At 43.3% G+C, this 26,214-nt stretch overlaps 2 protein-coding genes across 2 annotated transcripts in view; both read left to right on the top strand.

Annotated features, from left to right (window-relative positions):
* The window catches only part of LOC119928541 (disintegrin and metalloproteinase domain-containing protein 32-like), a 56,538-nt gene extending 40,618 nt beyond the window's left edge, over nucleotides 1–15,920 (top strand). Inside the window, exons 15-21 of the mRNA XM_038746906.1 lie at nucleotides 2,745–2,859; nucleotides 3,048–3,231; nucleotides 6,260–6,343; nucleotides 7,542–7,656; nucleotides 9,508–9,664; nucleotides 14,511–14,552; nucleotides 15,765–15,920. Coding sequence (XP_038602834.1) covers nucleotides 2,745–2,859; nucleotides 3,048–3,231; nucleotides 6,260–6,343; nucleotides 7,542–7,656; nucleotides 9,508–9,664; nucleotides 14,511–14,552; nucleotides 15,765–15,780 — 713 coding nt within the window. The 3' untranslated portion in view covers nucleotides 15,781–15,920. The remainder of the gene's footprint in view (nucleotides 1–2,744; nucleotides 2,860–3,047; nucleotides 3,232–6,259; nucleotides 6,344–7,541; nucleotides 7,657–9,507; nucleotides 9,665–14,510; nucleotides 14,553–15,764) is intronic.
* Nucleotides 15,921–20,044: 4,124 nt separating this feature from the next.
* The window catches only part of LOC119928819 (disintegrin and metalloproteinase domain-containing protein 18-like), a gene marked incomplete at its 3' end in the record, with an annotated part of 46,033 nt that continues 39,863 nt past the window's right edge, over nucleotides 20,045–26,214 (top strand). Inside the window, exons 1-3 of the mRNA XM_038747336.1 lie at nucleotides 20,045–20,131; nucleotides 23,073–23,152; nucleotides 25,537–25,592. Coding sequence (XP_038603264.1) covers nucleotides 20,071–20,131; nucleotides 23,073–23,152; nucleotides 25,537–25,592 — 197 coding nt within the window. The remainder of the gene's footprint in view (nucleotides 20,132–23,072; nucleotides 23,153–25,536; nucleotides 25,593–26,214) is intronic.

The following is a 26,214-nucleotide window of genomic DNA, read 5'->3' as shown; positions in this document are numbered from 1 at the left end:
GCAGGCAAGTGGCAGAACTGGGAATAGAGCCCAGGACTTCCAACGCCTAGGCTTGTGCTCTTTCCACTAGAGCACACTGCTTCAAGATACTCATTAGTCACCTTTAGCACTTCTGTTCATTAAGTACTACCTACTCTACTATTTAATTGCTTATTCTTCCACATTCATCTTTCTCTTCTTGCACTTGGATTTGTACCTTTTTTTCACCCATGCTCAACCCCTCCGCACTTATGTACGTATCCATAATTATTTACATTGATATGTCTCCCCCTCTAGATGGTAAGCTCCTTGTGGGCAGGGAAAATGTTCACAAACTCTGTTATATTGTTCTCGCCCAAACGCTTCCTAAAGTGATCTGCATAGAGTAAGCACTCAATAAATATGATTGATTGATTGAACTTCTCCTTTTCTTTTATGTTTCTCCTTCACTCTACTCCTTAAAGGAAGAGATCATATCTTTTAACTCTCCCAGATACTTAGTACAGTGAGCCCACTGTTGGGTAGGGACTGTCTCTATATGTTGCCAATTTGTACTTCCCAGGCGCTTAGTACAGTGCTCTGCACATAGTAAGCACTCAATAAATACGATTGATGATGATGATGATGCACTGAGCAAAATAGTCACTCAGTAAATACTGTCTTTTGATCAGTTGATTGTCTATACTGTGGTTCTTTGACGTTATGTTTGGCACCATCAGTAGATCTGTTCCCGAGAAATGGTTAAACACATTTGGTAATCTTAGATTACTCCAGAGTAGTAAGGTTGATCAAGTCAAAGTTAAAGCAGTCCTGTATGATCCGTATCTCATTACCTTTGGAGTGAAAGGGCTGGCTTCAGATATTTGCTTGGCCTGAGATAAGGAAAAATCCGCGGCGTTTCATATGACATCATTGTAACATGCTCCATGTGCACCTATCATTCCATGCAAAATCATTACAAAATGCTGTGCATCCCCATAATAGAATAGCTGATGCCTCACTCCATGTTGCTTACACGAGTAGTGAAATACCATTCTTCATTGAAAAAGTCAAAATCATTTCTGGCTACACCACTGTTGGGGGATGTGCCTTCTCTGACGTAGTTGCTGTTGCCCTGAGTGCTGCTGCTCCCACCCCTCTGACATGGCTCCCATGGCACACTCATGTTGGGCTTGCAGGCTGCCTTCCTTCCCCTTTCCAACATTGTGCCTGCCCTCCAGGCTCTGCAGTGCCCTGTTTTGAGCCAGGGATTGACCTCACTCTCTGAGGTCAGGGCTGGAAGTGAAGCAGAGCAGAGTGCTAGCTCCAGTTTAGTTTAAATTGTCCTGCTTTAGGATAACACTAGGCATTTGGAAGCCAAAATCAGAAAATGCTTCTGAATGATAGGAAATACCCGTAACCTTGGCATTTTTCCCTCACTCCTCTCTCTCATTCAACCCACGTATATAGTCTATCACTAAATCCTCTCGGTTCAACCTCCACATCGATGCATATATCCGTCCTTTCGTCTCCATCCAAACTGCTACCACATTAATCCAAGCACTTAACCTACCCCACCTTCATTACTGTATTAGCCTCCTTGCTGACCTCCCTGCCTCCTGTCTCTCCTCACTCCAGTCCATACTTCACTCTGCTGCCTGGGTCATTTTTCTATAAAAAAGTTCAGGCCATGTTTCCCCACTCTTCAAAAGCTTCCAGTGGCTACCCATCCACCTCTGCATCAAACAAAACCTCCTTACCATCGGGTTTTAAGCACTCATTCACCTTGCCCTCTCCAACGTCACCTCACTACTCTCTTACTAAAACCCAGCCCATACACTTCACTCCTTTAATGCCAACCTACTCACTGTACCTCTGTCTGATCTATCTCTCTGCCAACCTTTCACCCACACCCACGCTCTGGCCTGGAATGCCCTCCCTCTTCATATCTGACAGACAGTTTCTCTCCCCTCTTCAAAGCCTTATTGAAGACACATCTCCTTCAAGAAGTCTTTTCTGACTAAGCCCTCTTTTCCTTTTCTTCCACTCCCTTCTGTGTCACCCAGACTTGCTCCTTTCATTCATCCACTTTCCCAGTCCCACAATGCTTGTGTATATATCTGTAATTTATTTATATTGTCTGTCTTTCCTTCCAGACTGTAAGCTTGTTGTGGACAGGGAATGTGTTATATTGTACTAAGCTGTTAACTTAATCAAATCCATTAACTCTGTTGTCATCTTTCAAGCACTCAGTGCTTTGCACAGACTAAGTACTCAAAAATATGATTGATCAGAAATTGGGCCATCTCAGTCTCAGAAGTGAATCTCTGACTCAATCTTGCTACTGTCACTGCCTTTTTCAGAAATAAAGTTGTTGAAGTAGAAGGTCTACTTACTTAAAAATCGAGGGAAAGGAAAAGTTTATAAATTGAGTCATGCACTGCCCCTCATTGCACTGAGATCTCCCTTCAGTTCTGTCATAAATGACTGCAAAAGGGAATGAATTCTGGGGGAGGGCCCAACTGTAGACAAACTTTCCATGAGATGGTTATATTTAATGGATATAATTAGGTTATGATCTTTAGGATTTAAGGGTCAGGAGAACAGTTGCCCCAGAGGAAAAAAGTGGCAATAGGGAAAACTGCCCTGAATTTTTCCTGGGGCATATGATACTAATGGTTTGGTAAAAGTCATCTATAAAGTAGTTCTTCTGACCTTTTGTTTTGTAACTCAATAGCTCAGTGTGTATTCTAAAAATGAATTGCATTTTATTTCTGAATTTTGAGGTTCCAAAAATGCTCCCTTTTCCTGCTACGAAGAAATCAATGCTCATCAGGATAGATTTGGGCACTGTGGTGATTTTCAAACAAAACGTGGACGGTTTAAAGCCTGTACTTGGAGGTAGGTTATGAAGGACTAACCATTTGCCAGTAAACCTAAAATAATGAACCTAGTTCAGAGTTGTAAATGCTCATATTTTATGATCTAGGTCAGTGCTTTCAGTTGTTTTGTCAATGGGAAGTACATCTGTTGAATTCCAAATAAATGTCAAATACATAATAGTTCATTTCCTTTTGTTCTTACTATAGAAATCTCCAATGTGGAAAGTTAATTTGTACATACCCAAGCCGAAAACCGTTCTTTCAAGAAAATGGAGCCGTGATTTATGTTTTTGTGCGAAAAACCGTTTGTGTAACTATAGACTATAGGTTGCCTTTTACAGTTATGGATCCAATGCTGATCAAAAGTGGCTCGAATTGTGATGTTGGCAGGGTAAGTAAATATTTTGTTTAATTTTCGCTTCATGATAGAAAGAGGTAAAAAATCAGGATGAAGTGGAAAAGGGTAGCTTTACAACTTTTTACAGAGCAGGGGTCAATAATTTGTGGTTCGCGAGCTACAACTGGCTCTTCACAGACCCACATGGAGGTCTGGGAGCCCCAGACATGCTCTGAGGAACAGCTACTTGCCCAAGGCTGTGGTATTGCACATTATGCCTGCTTCTGCCCCAGGATGGCTGTGCCAGGAGTTCAGAGGGCAAAGCTTCCTTCTAACTGGCCAGTCACAGAACCCTCTCTGCCCTTCACAGTTGGGTTGTCCTGTTCCCAGGAAAGCATCTGCCACTTATTGGAATGGAGCAGAGTACCTCCTTTCTACCCATCTCTCCCCACTTCCCCTGCCCGCCCCCACCACTTCACCCCATCCCTCCCTCTCCCCTCTCCTTTCAGCTCCCTGCCCCTGCTCACCAGACATGTTCTGTCACATCCTCTGGCAGCAGGGAACAGTTCAGAGGGAGTTTTAATAGGGAAGGGAGCATGCTATCCTCTTAAATGTGCCTGCGGCAAAGATGCAATATTGCTCCAAGTCCATCCTCGTGATCAGACCCGTATGGTGCCACCCCTCATTTCCCACTGCCCCATCTCCCCTTTCCGGCTGCTACTATGGGAAACAGGGAAGGCTGGAGCAGAATGGGAGGAGCTGTTGATGTAATGTGGATGTCAGTGTTGACACATCACCTTGCACCTCCCCTTCTGTCTCCTTCCTGGCTAGGGCTCAGGTGGGGTGGTGGGGAAGATTGGGGTGATGCGATAGTTCTAGGCTCTCAGATAGCAGCAGTTCTTGCTGTGAATCAGCTGAGGCTTTGAGGAACAGCATGATGTAATTTTGAATGGCTCATCCACTCATACAAGTTGCCAAGTCCTATTTGGTGGGTGACCAAATGTTTTCTAGTTCTATGAAATTAGGAAATATTTACCCTTGTTATCAGAGTGCAAATTGTTTTCACGCTAAAATTTCTGTGCACATCTTTTCATCTTTCTTGGTCTGTGTGAGGAGCTGTATTTTACGAAGATGATTTTTGTAAGGTGATTTAACTACACTGATTTTATTGATGTCCATTAATCATGTGGTAAAATCCACAGGAAATTTATCCCATTCATCCATGTTAGCAGATCCATCACAATGGAGCTTTATTCTTTACAGGCCCATAATTACATTTAGGGTCTGATTCTCTCTCAAACCAAGGAGGTTCTGAATCTGAAACCTCTGATAATCACTATTATGCAACAAACTTCACTTTGCATCTGCCCTTCAATTAGTGGGATGAACTAGAAAAGGGGGAAAGGCCCAGAGGTTTCTAGAGTAAGAAGCCTGCTTACTGCACAGGATCCCTCAGTCATTCTGTGGTGTTTATTGAGCACTTACAGTGTGTAGAGCACTCTACTATCAATCCATCAATCATATTTATTGAGGGCTTATTCTGCGCAGAGCACTTTACTAAGTGCTTGGGAGAGTACAGCAAAATAAAACAGAGTGGTAGATAGGCTCCCTGCCCCAAGGAACCTACAGTTTAGAGGGGGAGTTAAACATTAAAATAAATTATGGAGATGTACATCAGTGATGAGGGACTGAGGGGTGGGTGACTATCAGGTATGTAAAGGGTACAAATTCAAGTGCAGGGCAATATAGAGGGGAGAGGGAGTAGGAGAAGTGAGGCCTTAGTTGGGGAAGTGTTTTGGAGAAGATGTGACCTAAATAAGGCTTTGAAATTGTGGAAGGTGATGGTTGGTTGGATGAAGATAGAGAAGCAGCGTGGCTCAGTGGAAAGAGCTCGGGCTTTGGAGTCAGAGGTCATGGGTTCAAATCCCGGCTCCGCCACTTGCCAGCTGTGTGACTTTGGGCAATCAATCAATCAATCGTATTTATTGAGCGCTTACTATGTGCAGAGCACTGTACTAAGCGCTTGGGAAGTACAAATTGGCAACACAAGTCACTTAACTTCTCTGGGCCTCAGTTCCCTCATCTGGAAAATGGGGATTAAGTCTGTGAGCCCCACGTGGGACAACTTGATTACCTTGTATCGACCCCAGCGCTTAGAACAGTGCTTTGCACATAGTAAGCGCTTAATAAATGCCATTATTATTATTATTATTATTATGAAGTGGGAGGGAGTTCCAGGCCAGGGGCAGGACATGGGCGAAGAGGAGGCGATGAGATAGATAGGGGCATGGGTGAGATAGAGATGAGATTGAGCTACGGTGAGTAGGTTGATGTTAGAGGAGTGAAGAAAGCATGCTGGGTCATAGTGGATAAGGAGGTAAGCTAAGGGGCTAGGTGATTAAGTGCTTTAAAGCCAATTGGTAATGAGTTTCTGTTTGATGTAGAGGTGAATGGGCAACCACTGAAGGTCCTTGACTGGAGAAAGATGGACTGAACTTTTTTTTTTTTTTTTTTTTTAGAAAATGATCCAAGCAGCAAAGTGAAGTATGGACTGGAGTGGGGAGAGGCAGATAGGTCAGCAAGGAGACTTGATGCAATTGTCAAGGCAGGGTAGGATAAGTGCTTGGATCAGCATAAGGACAGTGTGGATGGAGAGGAAAATATGGATTTTAGCAATGTTGTGAAAGTAGAATCAGTAGCACTTGGTGACTGATTGCATATGTGGGTTAAATGAGAGAGATGAGTCCAGGATAATGGCAAATGTACAGGCTTGAGAGACACATGAATGACCCTAAGTGATTGAGAGGGTATAATACAATTTTTACTTTATTGTATTCACAATACAATAAAAATTGTACTCACTAGCAGGTGATAGTTCAAATTAAATGCATACTATTTTCAAACTTTGATATTTTGTACTCCTTTATTGTATTCACTTATCACAAAATTTCTCAGGCTAGAGTGAAGAGTAATAAGTAAAGGTGTTTCTCCCATTGTGAACTTATGTAAATTCATGTAGCCCGCAGAGCAGTTATAAAATTAAGCTTTGAAACTCTTTATTTGGACTTATATTCTTTTTCAGGTTTGCATAAATGCTTCATGTGTAGAATCCCGTTACCTCATTAAAGCAGCAAAAGATTGTGCAGAAAAATGTAATGGCCATGGAGTAAGTGACTAATTTTATTCAAGTAATGCTATTTGTACTATTACAATTCACCATTAAAGATGACTCCCTTAATCACCTCCAATATTTTGACCCCTGACAGTGTCCCTCTGGGATTGACACTAGGCTTTCAGAGCTATCTAGCAATGGCTAGGGTTTATTGAAAATTTTAGTAGATTTGGTTTCTTGGAGAGCGACTCGTTTCAAGGGCATAGTCACTCACATATCAGATGACTGGTGGTGGCAGAAGGTTTGACTGTGGTTTCATAGTAGCCCAAAAAATCACAGCTGAGAACTAAGGCTTTGTCTGTACAAGCTTTGAGACATTTTAGGATCTCTAGGAACCACACAAGAATTTCAAAGTGAGTGAAATCCCAATACAGTGTTTAGTACAGTGCTAAGTGCTTAGTACTTTTATTGAATTAATTGAATGAAATATGATTGAATGAAGGCAGTTTGGGAGGCCCATGGGGTTAAGAACATTCCCCCTTTAAGAATCTCTGGGAGGCAACATTACCCAGTGGCTAGAGCATGGGCCTGGTAGACAGAAGAACGAGGGTTTAATACTGATTCTGCCCCTTGTCTGCTGTGTGACCTCAGTTCCCTCATTTGTAAAATGGGGTTTAAGACTGTGAGCCCTATGTGGAACATGGGCCATCTCCAACATGATTAACTTGTATCTACTCTAACACTTGGAACAATGTGTGGCACATAGTAAATGCTTAACAAATAATATTTTAAAAAAGACTGGACTAGTTCTGTTGGCTGGAATTCTCTGGGGGTTCTTGACCAGGCTCCAGCACTGCAGGCTTTCCCCATCGCAGAGAAGCTTCCCCATGTAGTAGGTATACAGGGTTCTTAAAAAGCCCAGCTGGACAGGGCTGTGGGAGTGACAGACTCTAACATCGGTAATTCATTTTGACATTTGCTTTGAGCAAAAATATGTACTAAGCACTGGGGAAATCCACAAGGATTTTGAATATAACCTGATCCACCACTTTGAAATGGCAGGCCTTGAACTTGTTGATTTTATTTCCTGAGGATTTCTTCTCTTCCTTTCATATGTATATATCCTCAGTGATCAAGATGATGATAGTGATTCTCCTAAAGTAGCAGTATTAATAGAAGAAGAATGTGTTGAAAACCTATTTAAAGTACTTCCACCAAAATTTTGCTACTGACTTCTTTTCCCTAATTTCAGGTATGCAATTCTAAAAAAAACTGCCATTGTTCACCTGGATGGGCACCTCCAAATTGCAGAACTCAAAGCCGAGGAAGAGGTGGAAGTACTGACAATATGCTATTTTGGAAATATGGTTAGTATGTAGTAGTTTGTAATTCTACAAAACAAATATCTAATAAACCTCTCCACTTCAGTGGATATAGTTTATCTTCTGATTTAAAGAGAAAATCAAGCATGTTTTTGAATAATGCTAGCAGAGAACACCCTTCTTCACTTGCTTCACATACTAGCAGAGATCACCTTTTTTACTCTCTCTATATTTCTATACATGTATACATATCCAAGTATATGTGTGTGCGTCGGGGTGTGAGGGAGAGAGTGGGAAAGGAGTTAACACTGTCTAGGTTGATACAAAAGCAGCCTGATTTGGTCTCTAATGGCCCAGGTGATGAGTGACTGGGAAGGCTAGTGCAAGGGAGGATCAACCTATCAATCAATCAGTGGAATTTACTGAACACTTAACTGTGAGCAGACCACTGCCCTAAGCACTTGTGAGAGTTCAATACAATAGAGTTGGTAGATGACATAATCCTTCCTCTCAAGGATCTTAAGATGCTTTTATCTGTCCCCCTGCTCCAAGTTACCCTTCCTTTGTCTGCCTTGGTTCCCCCTTCTCCCTTCTACTACAGTAGTTCAAGCTCCTTGTGTCCTCTTTCCAATCTCCCAATTTTCACCCTTTCCTTTTCTCCTCATTGCTGAAAATGTCCTTCATCCCCCACCACCTCCCCAGTCCGTTGGAAATTGCATCTGTTATGGTTCTCTTTTCTTCTGTCTTTTTGTGGGTGTTAATTTGCTGGCGTCACTGTGGATTTCAGAAGGGAGAATGGTCAAGAATAATTGGTTGGGGGCAATGGGCTTGGAAATCAATGAGGGAGGAGAGGTAATTTTGCTGAGCAGAAGAGAGGGCAGAAGTATAGTGTGTAGGGATTGAATATGAAGTGGATAGAGTTGGCTATCTCTAAACACATTTTTGATGGTGGGTCCATCATGGGCCATCAGAATTCCTAGGCAGAAGCCCAAGACTTTGAATGTGGTCCTGGGAAATCTGAGGTTCAGCCCAGTTTGCCTAATGGCTACACTATGGATGCAAGGCAGCAGGTGACATACTGGGTATCTGGGAGGTGACCCACCAAAGTATGTGTGTGTGATGGCCAGAAGGGGAAGGCAGCCTCCCAGAAGCATTGCACACAAATAGTATAGTGGCGGAGAAATATAAACCCAGGATTCTGAAGCCAATCCAAAATATATGCTGTAGACCCCTCCCAATCAATCAGTCGTATTTATAGAGTGCTTACTGTGCAGAGAACTGTACCAGGTGCTTGGGAGAGTACCATCTAACAGAGTTGGTTGACACATTCCCTGCCCAGAGTGAGCTTACACCTCACAGAAGTTTGGTCCTCTGACTGATGGGCTGCACACCAGCTGGCCGGAAGATTATTTAATGTTGTTTGTCCAGAAGAGAGGGGGATACCAGCCAGAAAGTAGCCCATAGGCATGGTTCCTACCAGATTCAGACAGAGGAACCCAGAGACAAAGACATTTGGACACAGCTCTCAGCAATACCTAATGACTCGGTGACTCAATGGACCCAGTTGGTACTGGAGCAGTAGGCTACTATGTGGAGGCAAAGCCGAGGCTAATTTCAGTTGTAGTTTGTGCATTTCTCGAGAGCAGAGACCATGTTCAACTTCCTTTAGACCTAATTTTTTATATGATGAAACAGGTTCTGACCAGGAATTCATGTACATTTGAATTCAAAACCATTCATTTTTACCATTTTGTGAATAGATGTGAAGAATCTCTTTAACCAGAGAAAAAGTGTGCTATAACTCCTTAAATTATAGTTGACTTCTTTCCGCAGTTTCTCTCTCAAAGAGGAAACCATATTCTGTTACTCTGATTTCTGATTCATTTTTATTCCTAGGAGAAGGGAATGTTCACACTTCCGAGGACATTCGGAAGAACAAGTTCCTTATTGGTTTCTATATTGGTGTTCCTCTTCTGATTGTTATCATTATTGGATTTATAAAATGGAATGATCTGAGAAGTTGGTGCAGTCGTGAGGAGTCAGTACATGATGAGTAAGTTGAATTTATTTACTTCAACATTTCTAAAATTTGCCTTAGGAGCATCCCTAATTCACAGCCATTATCATTGTTGGAGTTTTCACCAATAGTGTCATGTAAGGGAAATCAGCGCAACTACTTCTTTGGTATAATAGGCAGTTTTGGAAGCTGGATTACCAGGATGCCAGCAAGAGCTCTTGTAATCATTTGCACCTGGGGTATAGCTTGCCATTTTATGCCATAACTTTCCAGTTAATGGTTTTAGGTTTTTCTTCCAGTGATATTTTTGAACAACTACTTTCAGATCACGTAATGTCTCTCTGGTAGAAGATGACTCTGCTGTAGGTGGAATTGCATCCAAGAGTGTGAGTGTCTCTGAGAGATAATTTGTTGCACACTTGCTTAAAGAGAGTCAGTGGTGCACCTTTTCTGGCCCAGTGCCATTTCAATCAATCCCATTTATTGAGCACTTACTGTGTGCAGAGCACTGTATTAAGAGCTTGGGAGAGTACAGTATAACAGAGTTAATGGATATTCATTCATTCAGTCATATTTATTGAGTGCTTACTGTGTGAAGAGCACTGTACTAAGTGCTTGGGAAGTACAAGTTGGCAACATACAGAGACAGTGTCCACCCAACAACGGGCTCACAGTCTAGAAGGCGGAGACAGACAACAAAACAAAACCTGTAGACAGGTGTCAAAATCGTCAGAATAAATAGAATTATAGCTATATGCACATCATTGATAAGAGTAGTAAATATGTACAAGTAAAATAAATAGAGTAAAATCTGTACAAATATATACGAGTTCTGTGGGGAGGGGAAGGAGGTAGGGTGGGGGGGATGGGGAGGAGGAGAGGAAAAAGGGGGCTTAGTCTGAGAAGGCCTCCTGGAGGAGGTGAGCTCTCAGTAGGGCTTGAAGGGAGGAAGAGAGCTAGTTTGACCGATGTGCGGAGGGATGGCATTCCAGGCCAGGGGAAGGACGTGGACCGGGGGTCGACAGCGGGACAGGCTAGAATGAGACATTGTGAGAAGATTAGCAGAAGAAGAATGGAGGGTGCAGGCTGGGCTGTAAAAGGAGAGAAGGGAGGTCAGGTAGGAGGGGGAGAGGTGATGGAGAGCCTTGAAGCCGAGAGTGAGGAGTTTTTGCTTGATTCGTAGGTTGACAGGCAACCACTGGAGATTTTTGAGGAGGGGAGTGGCATGCCCAGAGTGTTACTGTACAAAGATAATCCGGGCAGCAGAGTGAAGTATAGCCTGAAGAGGGGAGAGACATGAGGATGGAAGATTAGAGAGGAGGCTGATGCAGTAATCCAGTTGGGATAGATGAGAGATTAAACCAGCAAGTTAGCGGTTTGGAAGGAGAGGAAAGGGCATACCTTGGCGATGTTGTGAAGGTGAGCCCAGTAGGTTTTGGTGACGGATTGGATGTGTGGGGTGAATGAGAGAGTGGAGTTGAGGATGACATGTTTCCTGACCAAAACAAGCATACAGTCTAGAGGGGGAGAGAGACATTAATATAAATAAATAAATTACAGATATGGACATAAGTACTGTGGGGCTGAGGAAGGGCTGAATAAAGGGTGCAAATCCAAGTGCAAGGGCAATGCAGAAGAGAGTGGGAGAAGAGGAAATGAAGGTTTAGGGAAGGCCTCTTGGATGTGTGTTTTTACTAAGGCTTCGAAGGTGGGGAGAGTGCTCGTTTGTTGGGTATGAAGAGGAAGGGTGTTCCAGACCAGAGGCAAGGACATAGGCAAGAGTTCGGTGGTGAGGCAGACAAGATTGAGGTAGAGTAAATAGGTTGGCATTAGAGGAGTGAAATGTATGGGCTGGGTTGTAGCAGGAAAGTAGGGAGGTAAGGGAGGAGTGAACAAGGTGATTGAGTGCTTTAAAGCATTGCTCAAACCCCAAAGGCTAAGAGGGTTGAGGCATGCTCTTGAGTTTTTGCGGTAGCGGTGATGGCTTGTGCTGAGCTCACTATACATTTTCTCAACCGGTATCCCATGTCCACAAGCACACAGTCTCACAAAGCTGTTCATAGGGAGCTGTTCTCTCTCCTACTTTGACTGTGAGTCCCATGTGGGTCATGGATTGTGTCCATCCTGATTAGCTTGTATCTACCGCAGTGCTTGGCACAAAGTAAGAGCTTAACAAACACCATTAAAAAAAAGTTTATGATCATGGCATGCCCATTGCGATCAGGGCCAAGAGGATTTTATGCACTGGCACAGGCACCCTGGGCCTACCACTCAACCAAATCCCTGAGCAAGGCAACTAAAACTTCTTCTGCCATCCCACCATATCATCTTGGGGCTCTGCTCTTGACCTGAGAAGCAGCATAGTTTAGTTTAGTGGGTGGAGCATGGGCCATGGGCCTGAGAGTCAGAAGGATCTGAGTTCTAATCCTGTCTCCACCACTTGTCTGTCATGGGAATTGGGGCAAATCACTTCACTTTTCTGTGCCTCAGTTACCTCATCTGTAAAATGGAGATTAAGACTGTGAGCCTATGTGGGACAGGGACTGTGTTCAACCTCCCAGGCCCTTGCTCTGTCCACTAGGCCATGTTGCTTCCTTATTATTCCCTAATACTTAGTAAATATCACTGAATGAATGAAGGAAGGAAAACAAGCTGCAGATGTACAAAGGACAAGTAATTCAACCCTCTTTAGCTAGTACAGTTGAATTGTTTGCCACTCAGCTTTGCCACTCATGCAAACTCATATCTATTTAGCCTTAACCATAACTTCTGACTGAAACAGGGCCAGTGGCCTAAAGGAAATGTGGTAGTTTTCAGAAAGGCTTAACTTAAAACTAGCTAGCAGCTCGGGAAATTGTGCATGTGTATATGTGTGCTCGGCACATAGTAAGTGCTCAGTAAGTACCACTGATTGACAGTGAAATTCACCTTTATGTGCATGTGTGCCTGAAAAGGTCAGTGTGGTATATCCAGTCCCAGCTGCACTGTGTACAGTGCTGTCATGTGTGATGTGTTTTTGTATTTTTGTCTCTCAATCCTTATGAAGCTTCTGCTCAAAGATACCCCTGCCTTTCGTAATTGCAGTGCATCATACTGGTCTATCTGAAGCAATTTATCCCAGTTTTCAGTTGGGTTGTAGTTCTATCAATCAATAAGCGGTATTTATTGAGTGTTTACTGCATATGGATCACTGTACTAAGTGCTTGGGAGAAAAGATGCAACAGAGTTGGTAGACACTGTCCCTGCCCAAACAGAGCCTGCAATCTAGAAGGGGAGATAGACATTAAAATAAATTATGGATAGGTACTTGAGTGCTCTGGGGCTGAAGGTGGGGTGATTATCAAGTGCATAGGTGATGCAGAGCAGAAATGGAGAAGGGGAAATGAGGGTTTAATCAGAGAAGCTTCTTGGTGGAGATGTGATTGTTTTGAAGTGGTGGTCTGTTGTATATGAAGCGGGAGGGAGTTCCAGGTCAGAGGGAGGATGTGGGCAAGAGAACGGCAGCATGATACAGATGAGATCAAGATACAGTGAATAGATTGATGGAGAGGTGGATGGGTAACCACTGGAGGTTCTTGAGGAACGGGGAGACATTGACTGAAGATTTTTTTAAAAAATGATCCAGGGAGCAGAGTGAATTATAGACTGGAGTGGGGAGAGATAGGTCAGTGAGGAGACAGATGCAGTAGTCAAGGAGGGATAGGATAACCGCTTGGATCAACATGGAAGCAGTTTGGATGGAGAGGAAAGGGTGGATTTTAACAATGTTGTGAAGGTAGAACCAACAGGATTTGGTGACAGATTGAATATGTGGATTGAATGTTTGTTTTCTTGACTTATCTTTAGCCTGTTATGCCTGGCTTTTTTCAAGAAGTCGTTTCCAATCATTTGCATATCTTATTGCATGTTTGCCTCCAAGATGCTGGCCAAAGGATGCACTGGTCTTCTTGATTTGGGTTTCTATTTCCCGGCCTATTGATGTGCCATTGATCAGTGTGCTGCCTAAGTCAAAGATTTCTGTGACAGCATTTTTGTTGGCATTGCCAGTACACATTTTGGGTTGTGGGTATGGCTTCCCCCTTGCAGGCTGATGTAGTACCTCGGTTCTCTTTAGACCCACTGCCATCTTGTAACCCCTGGCTGATGTGGGACAACAATTTACAAGCATTTGTAGTTTCTTGACTGTGTGCTTCTCGAGCACATTCATTTACATATTTCAATTCTTGAATGACTGTCTCTAGACTCTGATGCTTGATGTCTGTTGGAAGTTTCCCAGAGGCACTTGTGTGTATATATGTACATATTTATAAATCTATTTATTTTATTAATGATGTGTATATATCTATAATTCTGTTTATTTCTATTGTTGCTATTGATGCATGTTTACTTGTTTTGATGTCTGTCTCCCCCCTTCTAGACTGTGAACCCATTGTGGTCAGGGATTGTCTCTATTGCTGAATTGTACTTTCCAAGTGCTTAGTACAGTGCACACAGTAAGCGCTCAATAAATACGATTGAATTAATGAATGAATGAAAGTCTAACATTGCATCTTTCAACATGACTGCATGTCTCTCTTTGTCAAAAAATTAAGAGGTGAGAAAGTAGGAGTGAAACCAGATAAGTCAAGAATTAGCAACTTTCAAAAGAACCAAAGTATTAATGTTCGAAATGTGGTAAGAAACAATTTTTGTTACATCATTTTAAAATTCAACTGCAAATTCAAGAATATAAGTCTAGGTATCAGGAATAATAATTCCCAATTCCTTCACTGATTTAAAGGGACAGAAAAAGCTTATAAGAAACAATCTTAATATTATGTGTTGTAAAATCAACTTGGCTTTGGAAACTGTTTATTTAATAATTATTTTAATTTGTTTGTAGTTGTAGATCAGAAAAAAGTGACGTCTCATACAGTAGTAACAGGTATGTCTTCAAGAAGTATGAGTAAGAGTGAATACTTTTAGGAGCAGTATGGCTTAATGAAAAGAACACGGGCCTGGGAATCAGGAGACTTGGGTTCTCCTCCTGGCTCTACGATTTTTCTGCTATGTGACTTTGGGAAAGTCAGTTAATTTCTCTGTATCTCAATTTCCACAACTGTAAAATGGGGATTAAAAACCTGTTCTCCCTCCCCGAATAACCTATGAGACCCATGTGAGGCAGAGATTGTCTGCTCTGACTATAGTTTATCTTCCCCAGGGTTTAGCACATAGTAAGCACTTAACACAGACCACAGTAATAATAATAATAATAATAATAATAATTGTTATTATTATTTTTTAGTTGTAGTCCTGATTAGCTTGTATCTACCCCAACACTTAGAACAGTACTTGACACGTACTAAGTGCTTAACAAATACCATTAATAATAATAATAATAATAATTCTCCATGCTGGAAATCAAACTTTAAGAAGTTAGTGTTCCAACCAGAATTTAAATTCTTTGCTTTATAGAACTTTATACTTTATAGTGAGCATCCCACCGGAATATTCTTTCCCAGTGCTTAATATAGGGCTCTGCAACTAGTAAGTGCTTAATAAATACTATCACTACTACTATATTGAAAATGATAAAGTTTGTCATATTTATCAAATTTGAAATCAAACCCCTTTTTGACTACAGCTTTTCCCAATGTTCTGTTCGTTTGGAAGACTATTTACTATATCTAAAGAAATCAATCAGTAGTATCTACTGAGTCCCAAATGGATATATAGCACTGTAGCAAACACTTGTGTGAGTGTAACAGAGTTAGTAAACACAACTCCTTTGTCTTCCCCCAGTCCCAATCAAGGAGGAAGGGATACAGCCAGCTCCCGATGGAGAGCCTGCCGCACCACAATATTCTGAACGATTTTGGTCCTTTTCTCACTTTTTGCCATCCTTACATTGATCATTAGGGTCTTCAGTATTCAGAAGTCTAGTGGGAGCGACAGATGCTAAAATAAATTCCAGATAGATGAAAAGGGAAAGTGGGACTGCTAGAGGAGTGGAGTGCCTAAATAATAGGAATGGGTTTCATCACTCGCATTTTTCACTTTGACATTGCTAGTTTATTAACCCCCCTCAAACAGATTGCATTGGTTTTCTGCAGGCCAAGTCCAGGTGCCTTCAGCATTTTTGTCTTTTCTTTCTCAGCGAACCAAGTACATAAGCCATTTCTGCTGCGGACATGGGATGTCACCACCAACCTAACCTGAAACCAAGGGAGCTAGCGAGTGGCTTCACTTTGTTTTTCATTACTTGTCCATTTGGAAGATTTTATTTTGGAAACAATAAATAGAATGGGAACATGAACAAGCAGAATGGTGTTTCTCCTTCCTGGAGTGCTCTGGACCCTGGTTACGTGTCTTCTCCCGCTCTTGGTCGAGGAGGAAGTAATACAGCCAGCTCCTGATGGAGGGGCTGCCGCTCCACAACATTCTGAGCCATTTTGATCCCTTTTTCACTTTTCTCCATCCCTACGTTGATCCTTAGGGTCTTCGGTATTCATGTGGATGTTTCTGAAGACCTTCCTGCTGCCTGTTTTCTCTCAATCAACTCCACTCACCCCCTGCTCTACCCCATTATACCCACTCATTAACTTGGATACAGTTGATCTCATCTCTTGTCACTGTACAATCTCTACCCTCACCAACTCTGAAATCCTTCTACTTGACCCCAGCCTCCTCACCTACCTTCTCTCCCATACACCTCCACCCTGCAGGTCTGTCCTATTGCCCCACAAAATCCTCCAGTCTTTTGACCTCCTCTAATTATCTAGCAATCCTGCCTTATTTGGCCTCCATGCACAAATTACCTTTTCAACACATCAACTGACAACCTCAACACCATCCTCTCCATTGACTCAACCTCCTTGCTCCCATGTCCCTCCGATTTCATATCACTAACCCACAACCTTGGATGACCTTCACAGTTCATATTCTCCACTTTTGTGCTCAAGCTGCATCATGCTGTTGATGGAAATCTAGACATCAGTCTGACCTCGTCCATCTCAAGTTCACCCTCACCTACCTCAACTCTGCCTTTTCCTCCATCTGGGAACATTATTTCTCCATCATATTGACTCCCATGCCCATTGCCCCAACCAGCTCTTTCAGATGTTTAACTCCTTCAAAAGCTCTGTCCTTCATGCATCTCTGGCCATGTGAGAAGCAGCATGGAGTAGTGGATAGAGCCTAGGCTTGGGAGTCAGGAGGTCATGGGTTCTAATCCTGGCTCTGCTACTTCTCTGTTGTGTGACCTTGGGCATGTCACTTCAGTTCTCTGTGCCTCAGTTACCTCATCTGTTAAATGGGGATTGAGACTGTGAGTCCCACATCGGGCCGGGACTTCAACTGGATTTGCTTATATCTACCCCAGCTCTTAGTAGTGCCTGGTATAGATTAGGACTTAATAAATGCCACAATTATTATTATTATGTACTTAATGAAAACAATCAGGTGTGAACTCCCACAAATCTCCCCTGCTCCTCTCTAGTTCCTCCCTTCTGCTCTCTCTTTGATTCTGCTATCTTTCCCAGTAGTATCTCAAGGAGCTCTCTTGCCCACTTTCAAAATCTACCCCCTCCACCTGTGCCTCTCACCCTGTCCTTTCACAGCTTATCCAACTACTTGCCCCCACTGACCTCCATCTTTAACTGTTTTCTCTCCAGTGGCTTTTTCCCCACTGCTTTCAAACATGGGTAGGGACTGTCTCTATATGTTGCCAACTTGTACTTCCCAAGCACTTAGTACAGTGCTCTGTACACAGTAAGTGCTCAATAAATACAATTGATTGATTGATCCACTATCCCCCCCAAACCCTCCCTTAACCCCAAGGCTTCCTCCAGTTGTAGCCCCATCTCCCTTCTACCACTACTTTCCAAACTCCTTGAGCGACTTGTCCATATCCAATGCCTCCACTTCCTCTCCTCCAATTCTTTCCTTGGCCCCTTCCAATCTGGCTTCCGCCCCCTTCACTCCATTAAAACTGCCCTACTTAAGTCACCAATAAACTCCTTGCTAAATCCAATGGCTTCTACTTACTCCAACCTAATCCTCCTTGTCCTCTTGGCAAGCTTTGACACCGCAGACCACTCCCTTTGCCTTGAAACACTAACCGTGGCTTCCCTGATACTGTCCTCTCTTGCTTCTCCTATCTTGCTGACTGGTCCTTGTCAGTCTCTTTCACAGGCTCAACATCATCATGTCAATGGTATTTATTGAGTGCTTTTCTGTGTGCAAAGCACTGTGGGAAGCAATGTGGGCTAGTGGAAGAGCGCATGTCTGGGAATCAGAGGACATGGGTTCTAATTGCAGCTCTGCCACATGCCTGCTGTGTGGCCTTAGGCAAGTTACTTCCCTTCTCTGTGCCTCAAGTACCCCATCTGAAAATTGGGGATCAAGACGTGGGACATGGACTGTGTTCAACCTAATTACCTTGTATGTATCCCAGCGCTTAGAACAGTGCTTGGCCCATAATAAGTACTTAATAATACAGAAGCAGCATGGCTTAGTGGCAAGGGCAGAACCAGAGGATGTAGGTTCTAATCCCTGCTCTGCCACTTGTCTGCTGTGTGACCTTGGGCAAGCCACTTGACTTCTCTGTGCCTGCTACTTCATCTGTAAAATGGGGATTAAGACTGAGCTCCATGTGAGACAACCTGATTACCTTGTATCTACCCCAGCGCTTAGAACAGGGCACAGAGTAAGCGCTTAACAACATAATTATAATTATATATAATTATATATATATTATATAATTATATATAATATTATAATTATAATAATAATTATTATTATGATCATGGACAAATACCACTATTATTATTATTGACTCAGTGATTAAGCAGTATGGGCTGTGCTGAGCAGTACTATAGGCGGCTCCAATGTGTGTGTGGGGGGGGTGAGGGGAGGGATCTGAGCTGTGTGGTTGGGTGGGGGGGGGGGGGGAAGAAGGGGGGTGAGCCAGACTGTGAACTCTTGGAAGGCAGGGAATAATAATGATGACATTAAGCACTTACTATGTGGGAAGCACTGTTCTAAACGCTGAGGGGGATACAAGGTGATTAGGTTGTCCCACGTGGGACTCACCGGTTTAATCCCCATTTTCCAAATGAGGTAACTGAGGCACAGTGAAGAGAAGCATCATGGCTCAGTGGAAAGAGCACGGGCTTTGGAGTCAGAGGTCATGGGTTCAAATCCCTGCTCTGCCAATTGTTAGCTGTGTGACTGGGCAAGTCACTTAACTTCTCTAGGCCTCAGTTACCTCTAAAATGGGGAATAAGACTGTGAGCCCCCCGTGGGACAACTTGATCACCTTGTATCCTCCCTAGCGCTTAGAACAGTGCTTTGCATATAGTAAGTGCTTAATAAATGCCATTATTATTAAGTGAATTGCCCGAAGTCACCCAGCAGACAAGCGGCGGAGCCAGGATTAGAACCCATGACCTTTTCATTCATTCAATAATATTTATTGAGCGCTTACTGTGTGCAGAGCACTGTACTAAGCGCTTGGGAAGTACAAGTTGGCAACATATAGAGACAGTCCCTACCCAACAGTGGGCTCACAGTCTAGAAGGGGGAGACAGAGAACAAAACAAAACATATTAACAAAATAAAATAAATAGAATAAATATGTACAAATAAAATAGAGTAATAAATACATACATATACATATATATATGTATATACATATATATATACAGGTGCTGTGGGGAGGGGAAGGAGGTAAGGCGGGGGGATGGAGAGGGGGAGGAGGGGGAGAGGAAGGAGTGGGCTCAGTCTAGGAAGGCCTCCTGGAGGAGGTGAGCTCTCAGTAGGGCCTTGAAGGGAGGAAGAGAGCTAGCTTGGCAGATGTGCGGAGGGAGGTCATTCCAGGCCAGGGGGAGGACGTGGGCCGGGGGTCGACGGCGGGACAAGCGAGAACGAGGCACGGTGAGGAGATTAGTGGCAGAGGAGCGGAGGGTGCGGGCTAGGCTGTAGAAGGAGAGAAGGGAGGTGAGGTGATGGAGAGCCTTGAAGCCGAGGGTGAGGAGTTTCTGCCTGACCTCTGACTCCCAAGCCCATACTCCTTCCACAGAGCCACGCCTCAGTTCCCTCATCTGTGGGAGCCCCACGTGGGACAACCTGATCACCTTGTATTCATTCATTCATTCAATCGTATTTATTGAGCGCTTTCTGTGTGCAGAGCACTTTGTATCCTCCCCAGCGCTTACAACAGTGCTTTGCTCATGGTAAGCGCGTAACAAATGCCATTATTATTATTATCATTATTATTGTACTCTCCCAAGCGTTTAGTGCAGTGCTCTGCACCCAGGAAGCGCTCAATAAGCACGAGCGATAGAATGAATGAACGAATGAATTCGGTCGGGGGTCGCGGGCGGGAGGGGCTCTCGCGCCGCCCGGCCCCCCGTGCGGCCCCCAACGGGCGTCTCCCCCGGGTCCGGAGCGGCGGGCGCGGGATGTCCGGCCTCTGGGCCCTGCTGGCCGCAGGCCTCTTAGCCGGACCGTTGTCCGGCCTCGGTGAGTCTCCGCCGGACCCCCCAGCCCCCGTTTGGGTCATTTGGGTGGGACCCCAATGCTCAAGGCCGCAGCTTCCCCCCCCCCCCCCATCCCCTCCCGTTCCTGGGGGTAGACGAGGCCTCTGGGGTCAGCCAGCGAGTGACCTCTCAGGGGGCAGTTCCCCAACGGCCTTCATCCATCCATCCATCCATCCATCCAGTCGTATTTAGCTTTAAGTCTATTTGTTCTGACGACCTGACGCCTGTCCACTTGTTTTGTTGTCTGTCTCCCCCTTCTAGACTGTGAGCCCGTTGTTGGGTACTAATAATAATAAGGATGGCATTTATTAAGCGCTTACTATGTGCAAAGCACTGTTCTAAGCTTTGGGGAAGTTACAAGGTGATCAGGTTGTCCCACTGGGGGCTCACAGTCTTAATCCCCATTTTGCAGATGAGGTGACTGAGGCCCGGAGAAGTTAAGTGATTTGCCCAAAGTCACACAGCTGACACTTGGTGGAGCTGGGATTTGAACCCATGATCTCTGACTCCAAAGCCCCTGCTCTTTCCACTGAGCCATGCTGCTTCTCTAGGGACCGTCTCTATATAATAATAATAATAATAATGATGGCATTTATTAAGCGCTTACTATGTGCAAAGCACTGTTCTAAGCTTTGGGGAAGTTACAAGGTGATCGGGTTGTCCCACTGGGGGCTCACAGTCTTAATCCCCATTTTGCAGATGAGGTGACTGAGGCCCGGAGAAGTTAAGTGACTTGCCCAAAGTCACACAGCTGACACTTGGTGGAGCTGGGATTTGAACCCATGATCTCTGACTCCAAAGCCCCTGCTCTTTCCACTGAGCCACGCTGCTTCTCTAGGGACCGTCTCTATATAATAATAATAATGATGATGGCATTTATTAAGCGCTTACTATGTGCAAAGCACTGTTCTAAGCTTTGGGGAAGTTACAAGGTGATCGGGTTGTCCCACTGGGGGCTCACAGTCTTAATCCCCATTTTGCAGATGAGATAACTGAGGCCCGGAGAAGTTAAGTGACTTGCCCAAAGTCACACAGCTGACACTTGGTGGAGCTGGGATTTGAACCCATGATCTCTGACTCCAAAGCCCCTGCTCTTTCCACTGAGCCATGCTGCTTCTCTAGGGACCGTCTCTATATCAATCAATCAATTGTATTTATTGAGCGCTTACTGTGTGCAGAGCACTGTACTAAGCACTTGGGAAGTACAAGTTGGCAACATATAGAGACAGTCCCTACCCAACAGTGGGCTCACAGTCTAAAAGACAGTGCGCTCACAGTCTAAAAGTCTCTATATGTTGCCAGCTTGTATTTCCCAAGCGCTTAGTACAGTGCTCTGCACCCAGTAAGTGCTCAATAAATACGACTGAATGAATGAATGAATTATCAAGCACTTACTGTGTGCAGAGCACTGGACTAAGCACTCGGGGAGTCCAAGTGGGCAATGTATAAAGATGGTCCCTACCCAACAACCGGCTCACAGTCTAGAAAGGGGAGATGGATAACAAAACAAAACATGTAGACAGGCGTCAAACCCGTCAGAATAAATAGAATTATAGCTATATGCACATCATTAATAAAATAGGGTAGTAAATAAGTACTAGTAAAATAAATAAAGTCATAAATACATACAAATATATGCAAGTGCTGTGGGGAGGGGAAGGGGTAGAGCTGGGGGGCGATGGGGAGGGGAGGAAGAGAGGAAAAAGGGGACTCAGTTTGGGAAGGCCTCCTGGAGGAGGTGAACCACCTTGATCCACCAGGGGCATCACTAGGCATTGGAACGGTGGGGAAACGGTCCCAAATATCACAGGGGTAAAAGATTCAGTTAAACGTATGACACACCCATTGTTCATGTGTGTATATATCTATAATTCTATTTATTTTGATGGTATTGACACCTTGTTTTGTTGTCTATCTCACCGTTCTGGACTGTGAGCCCATTGTTGGGTAGGGACCGTCTCAATATGTTGCCGATTTGTACTTCCCAAGAGCTTAGCACAGTGCTCTGCACAAAGTAAGCGCTCAATAAATATAATTGAATGGATGAATGAATGAAGTTCATAGAAAAAAACCTCACACCTAGTAAATTTTGTATATTCCCTAGACTGAAAGATCCTCCGCTAGACTGGAAGCTCTTTGGGACTGGGGAAGCCCCAATTTTCCTCATCTCCCCCTACCTTGGGCATCACCCTGACTGGCTCCCTTTGCCCTTCCCCCCTCACAACACTTATGTATATATCTATAATTTTACTTATTTATATTGGTGCCTGTTTACTTGTACCGATGTCTGTCTTCTCATCCCTCCCCCGCCAACCCGCCCCCCAGACTGTGATCTTGTTGTGAGCAGGGATTTTTCTCTCATTATTGCTGCATTGTACTTTCCAAACGCTTAGTACAGTGCTCTGTGTATAGTAAGTGCTCAATAAATACGATTGAGTGAATGAATGTCTACCTACTCTGTTGTACTGTCCCAACCCCTTACTACAGTGCTCTACACACAGTAAGTGCTCAGTAAACACTACTGATTGAATATTTGTTTTAGAGACCATCACTCATGTCAATTACAATTTTATCTGTGGATAACAGGTGGGCAACATTTTCTATCAGAAGCTGTTTAGGTCTTCCTGATAGTTTCTAGGTAAAAGAGGGTCAATCTCTTTGTTAAAGCAGAGCACTCAAGACTACTGAAGAAACTGGGTGTATAAGCAGAGACCTAGGAAGTGAACAGAAATGGCATGTTCTAGAGGAGCCCAAGGAGATGAATGATTAAAAAGAATATGTGTTTGATGAAGTCCAGGAGAAGATTTTTCTGGAGAATTGGGAATTGGAGCTCTTTGTGGGGGGTTAGAAAATGAGAGGGAGATCACTAAGTTGGTGAAATGAATGCGCAAATAGAAATAGTAATGCATTTTTGCTTACTGCAGATTCTCAGCAAAAACTTCTGCATATCACAGTTCCACAGAAGATTTCGTCCAACATAAGTGAAGAATCAGAACTGAAATATGTAATTAAGACTTTTTTAATGCTTAATATAGAGTGGGAAATGTTTTGGGTACTTCATTTTATATTTAATAACAATCTTGGTTTTACTCATTTGCCAATATTTCTATTTTGATAGAAATATAAATCTTTGATTCTTTATTTTCTTAGGGAGGAACTTTCTGAAATACCAGTGGACCGAGCAAGTTTAAAAAACCCACCACTCTAATAGATTGTTAGTATTAACAGACAGATAGACTAGGGAAAAGGCCCCTTTGACCGTCAGGAGAGGAAGAGAGCTGTTTTGAGTTCCCTGACACCCCAACCCTCATCCCCAGCTTGCTTACTTTCCTTCTCTTCAGAGCTCCTTATAACAACATGAAGCAGTGAGTCCTAGTGATTAGAGCATGGGCCTAGGAGTCAGAAAGACCTGGGTTCTAACCCAAGCACCACCAGTCGTCTGCTGTGTGACCTTGGAGAAATTACTTAGCTTCTCTGTGCTTCAGTTACCTCATCTGTAAAATGGGGATTAAGATTGTGAGCCCCATGTGTGACATGGACAGTGTCTAATCTGATTACCTAGTATCTACCGCATTGCTTATTACCAGACCTGGCACATAGTAAGCGCTTAACCAGTACCATTTGAAAAAACCAAAAACACCTCCTGGATCACATGTGCCAGTCCCCATCCTGAACTGCAGCAAGGGGAAACTTGAAGCTGGAGGAAACAAAAATCTGCTTTGAAAAAGTTTGTTTTGAATGGGCCGCACATGCACTTATTGTTTTACTGATGTAGCACTCTGGGCCATCCCAGCTTACTTTCTTCTCTGCTCATTTCCTTGTTCTTAGCTTGCACAGTGGCAAATCTCCAAAGTCCCCTCCCGCAAAAGTAGGGGTCCCTTTAGGAAAACTCCCCCCCTGATTGGTTCTACCGTAGGTACGACTGGCTGTTCTTTGCCAATTCATCCCTTGTTCTTGAGTGGGGAACACTGTTGGTCTGACTCAAAGACTCCTGTGTGACACTTGTAGAAAGGAAGGACAGTAAGTTTGGTGTCACACGGGTCACCTTGCTGGATGTTGCTGCCACTCTTAGCAAGAAACTAAGCACTTAGTACAGTGCTCTGCACACAGTAAGGGCTTAATAAATACAATTGAATTCATTCATTCAGTCGTATTTATTGAGCACTTTGTGCAGAGCATTGTACTAAGCGTTTGGGAAGTACAAGTTCATTCATTCATTCAATCGTATTTATTGCGCGCTTACTGTGTGCAGAGCACTGTTCTAAGTGCTTGAGAAGTACAAGGTGGCAACATATAGAGACGGTCCCTACCCAGCAGCGGGCTCACAGTCCAGAAGGGGGAGACAGACAACAAAACAAAACATATTAACAAAATAAAATAAATAGAATAGTAAATATGTACAAGTAAGATAAATAGAGGAATAAATCTGTACAAACAAATATACAGGTGCTGTGGGGAGGGGAAGGAGGTAGGGCCGGGGGGATGGGAAGAGGGGGAAGAAAAAGGGGGCTCAATCTGGGAATGAATGAATGTTATACACTGACCTGATATCACCTGACTATCCTTTTTTTAATGATATTTGTTAAACACTTACTATGTGCCAGGCACTGTACTAAGCACTGGGGTTGATAACAAGCCAATAAGGTTGGACACAATCCATGTCCCAAGTGGGGCTAACAGTCTTAATCCCATTTTACAGATGAGGTAATTGATGGACAGAGAAGTTGTGACTTGCCCAAGTCACACAGCAGAAAAAGTGGTGGGGACAGAATTAGAACCCAGGTCCTCTGACCCCCAGGTCCACTAGACCACACTGCCTCTCTACTTGCCCCTTTCTCCTCCACCTTGTACCCTGCCTTTTTTCAGTTTTTTTTGTCCCTTTCTCCTCAATTTGTTCTGCCACTACACAAATTCCAGGGCTTTGGGAGAGCAGAGTGAGTTGGGGAACAAATGTGGAGGGTGGTGAGAAGAAGGTTTTAATTTTCTTAAGGTAATTTGGGAGAATTTTTTAAAATTGTCCAGAAACAAGAGCTGGTTGTAGCCGTTAGTTTCTGTCTAGAAGAGGCAGCCGCACTTGGCAAGTCTGCTGGTGGAAGTAGATGTATTCCTCCATGTGTATTATTAGGTTCTCAGTTTCCTGTTGAACAGAGAAAATATATTAATACTGCTAGTAAAGAATTACAAATGTCTTTGTTTTTGTTTCGATCAAGTATTTCTAGATATCTTGGTATTAATTTGAGCTCTAAACCATGCAATAGTACTGAATTCATTTTGGAAAAAATTTCAGATCCAGTAGAGATATTTTAGATGAGTGATTAAATTTGCATTACAGTTGGGAGAAAAGTTGTATACTGTTCTCATCCTCTGCCTTCCTGGGTTCTTTTATAGGTGACCTACATCATTGAGGTAGAAGGCAAAGAATATACTGTGCATCTTAAGCAACAGTGAGTGATTGCTTTGGAAAGTCTTTTGGCACTAATTTAACTGTTCTTATTTTTTAGTTTAACTTCAAGATATGAGTCCTCTCATATCTATTTTATTCTTAGATTTCAAATCTGACCTGGGATTAGGAAACTAAACAATGAGATTGGACACGTTACCCTCAATCAATCAATGGTATTTCCTGAGCACTTACTGTGTGCACAGCACTTTACTAAGCACTTGGGAGAGTACAATATAACAGAGTTGGTTAGACACATTCCCCGCCCACAGTAATGTTACAGTCGGTCCGTCAATCCTATATATTGAGCCCTACCTGTGTGCAGAGCACTGTACTAATATAAATATATCATTATGAATAATATCAACATATAAATTAATAAAATAAATACTTTAAATTAATAAATTATGGATACGTTCATAAGTGCTTTGGAGATGGTGCCAATTTCTTAGACTCTGCAGGCTCCAAAGCACTGAGTCTGGAGAAAGGGATTAGGATTCATTCATTCATTCATTCAATCATATTTATTGAATGCTTACTGTGGGCAAAACACTGAACTAAGCGCTTGGGAGAGTCCAGTATAACAACCAACAGACACATTCCTGCCCACAATGAACTCACAGTCT

This window comes from Tachyglossus aculeatus, chromosome 5 (assembly GCF_015852505.1).
Source record: "Tachyglossus aculeatus isolate mTacAcu1 chromosome 5, mTacAcu1.pri, whole genome shotgun sequence".
Classification (NCBI taxonomy): domain Eukaryota; kingdom Metazoa; phylum Chordata; class Mammalia; order Monotremata; family Tachyglossidae; genus Tachyglossus; species Tachyglossus aculeatus.
The sequence above is the reverse complement of the archived record's forward strand: the minus strand, read 5'-3'. Positions and strand labels throughout refer to the sequence as shown.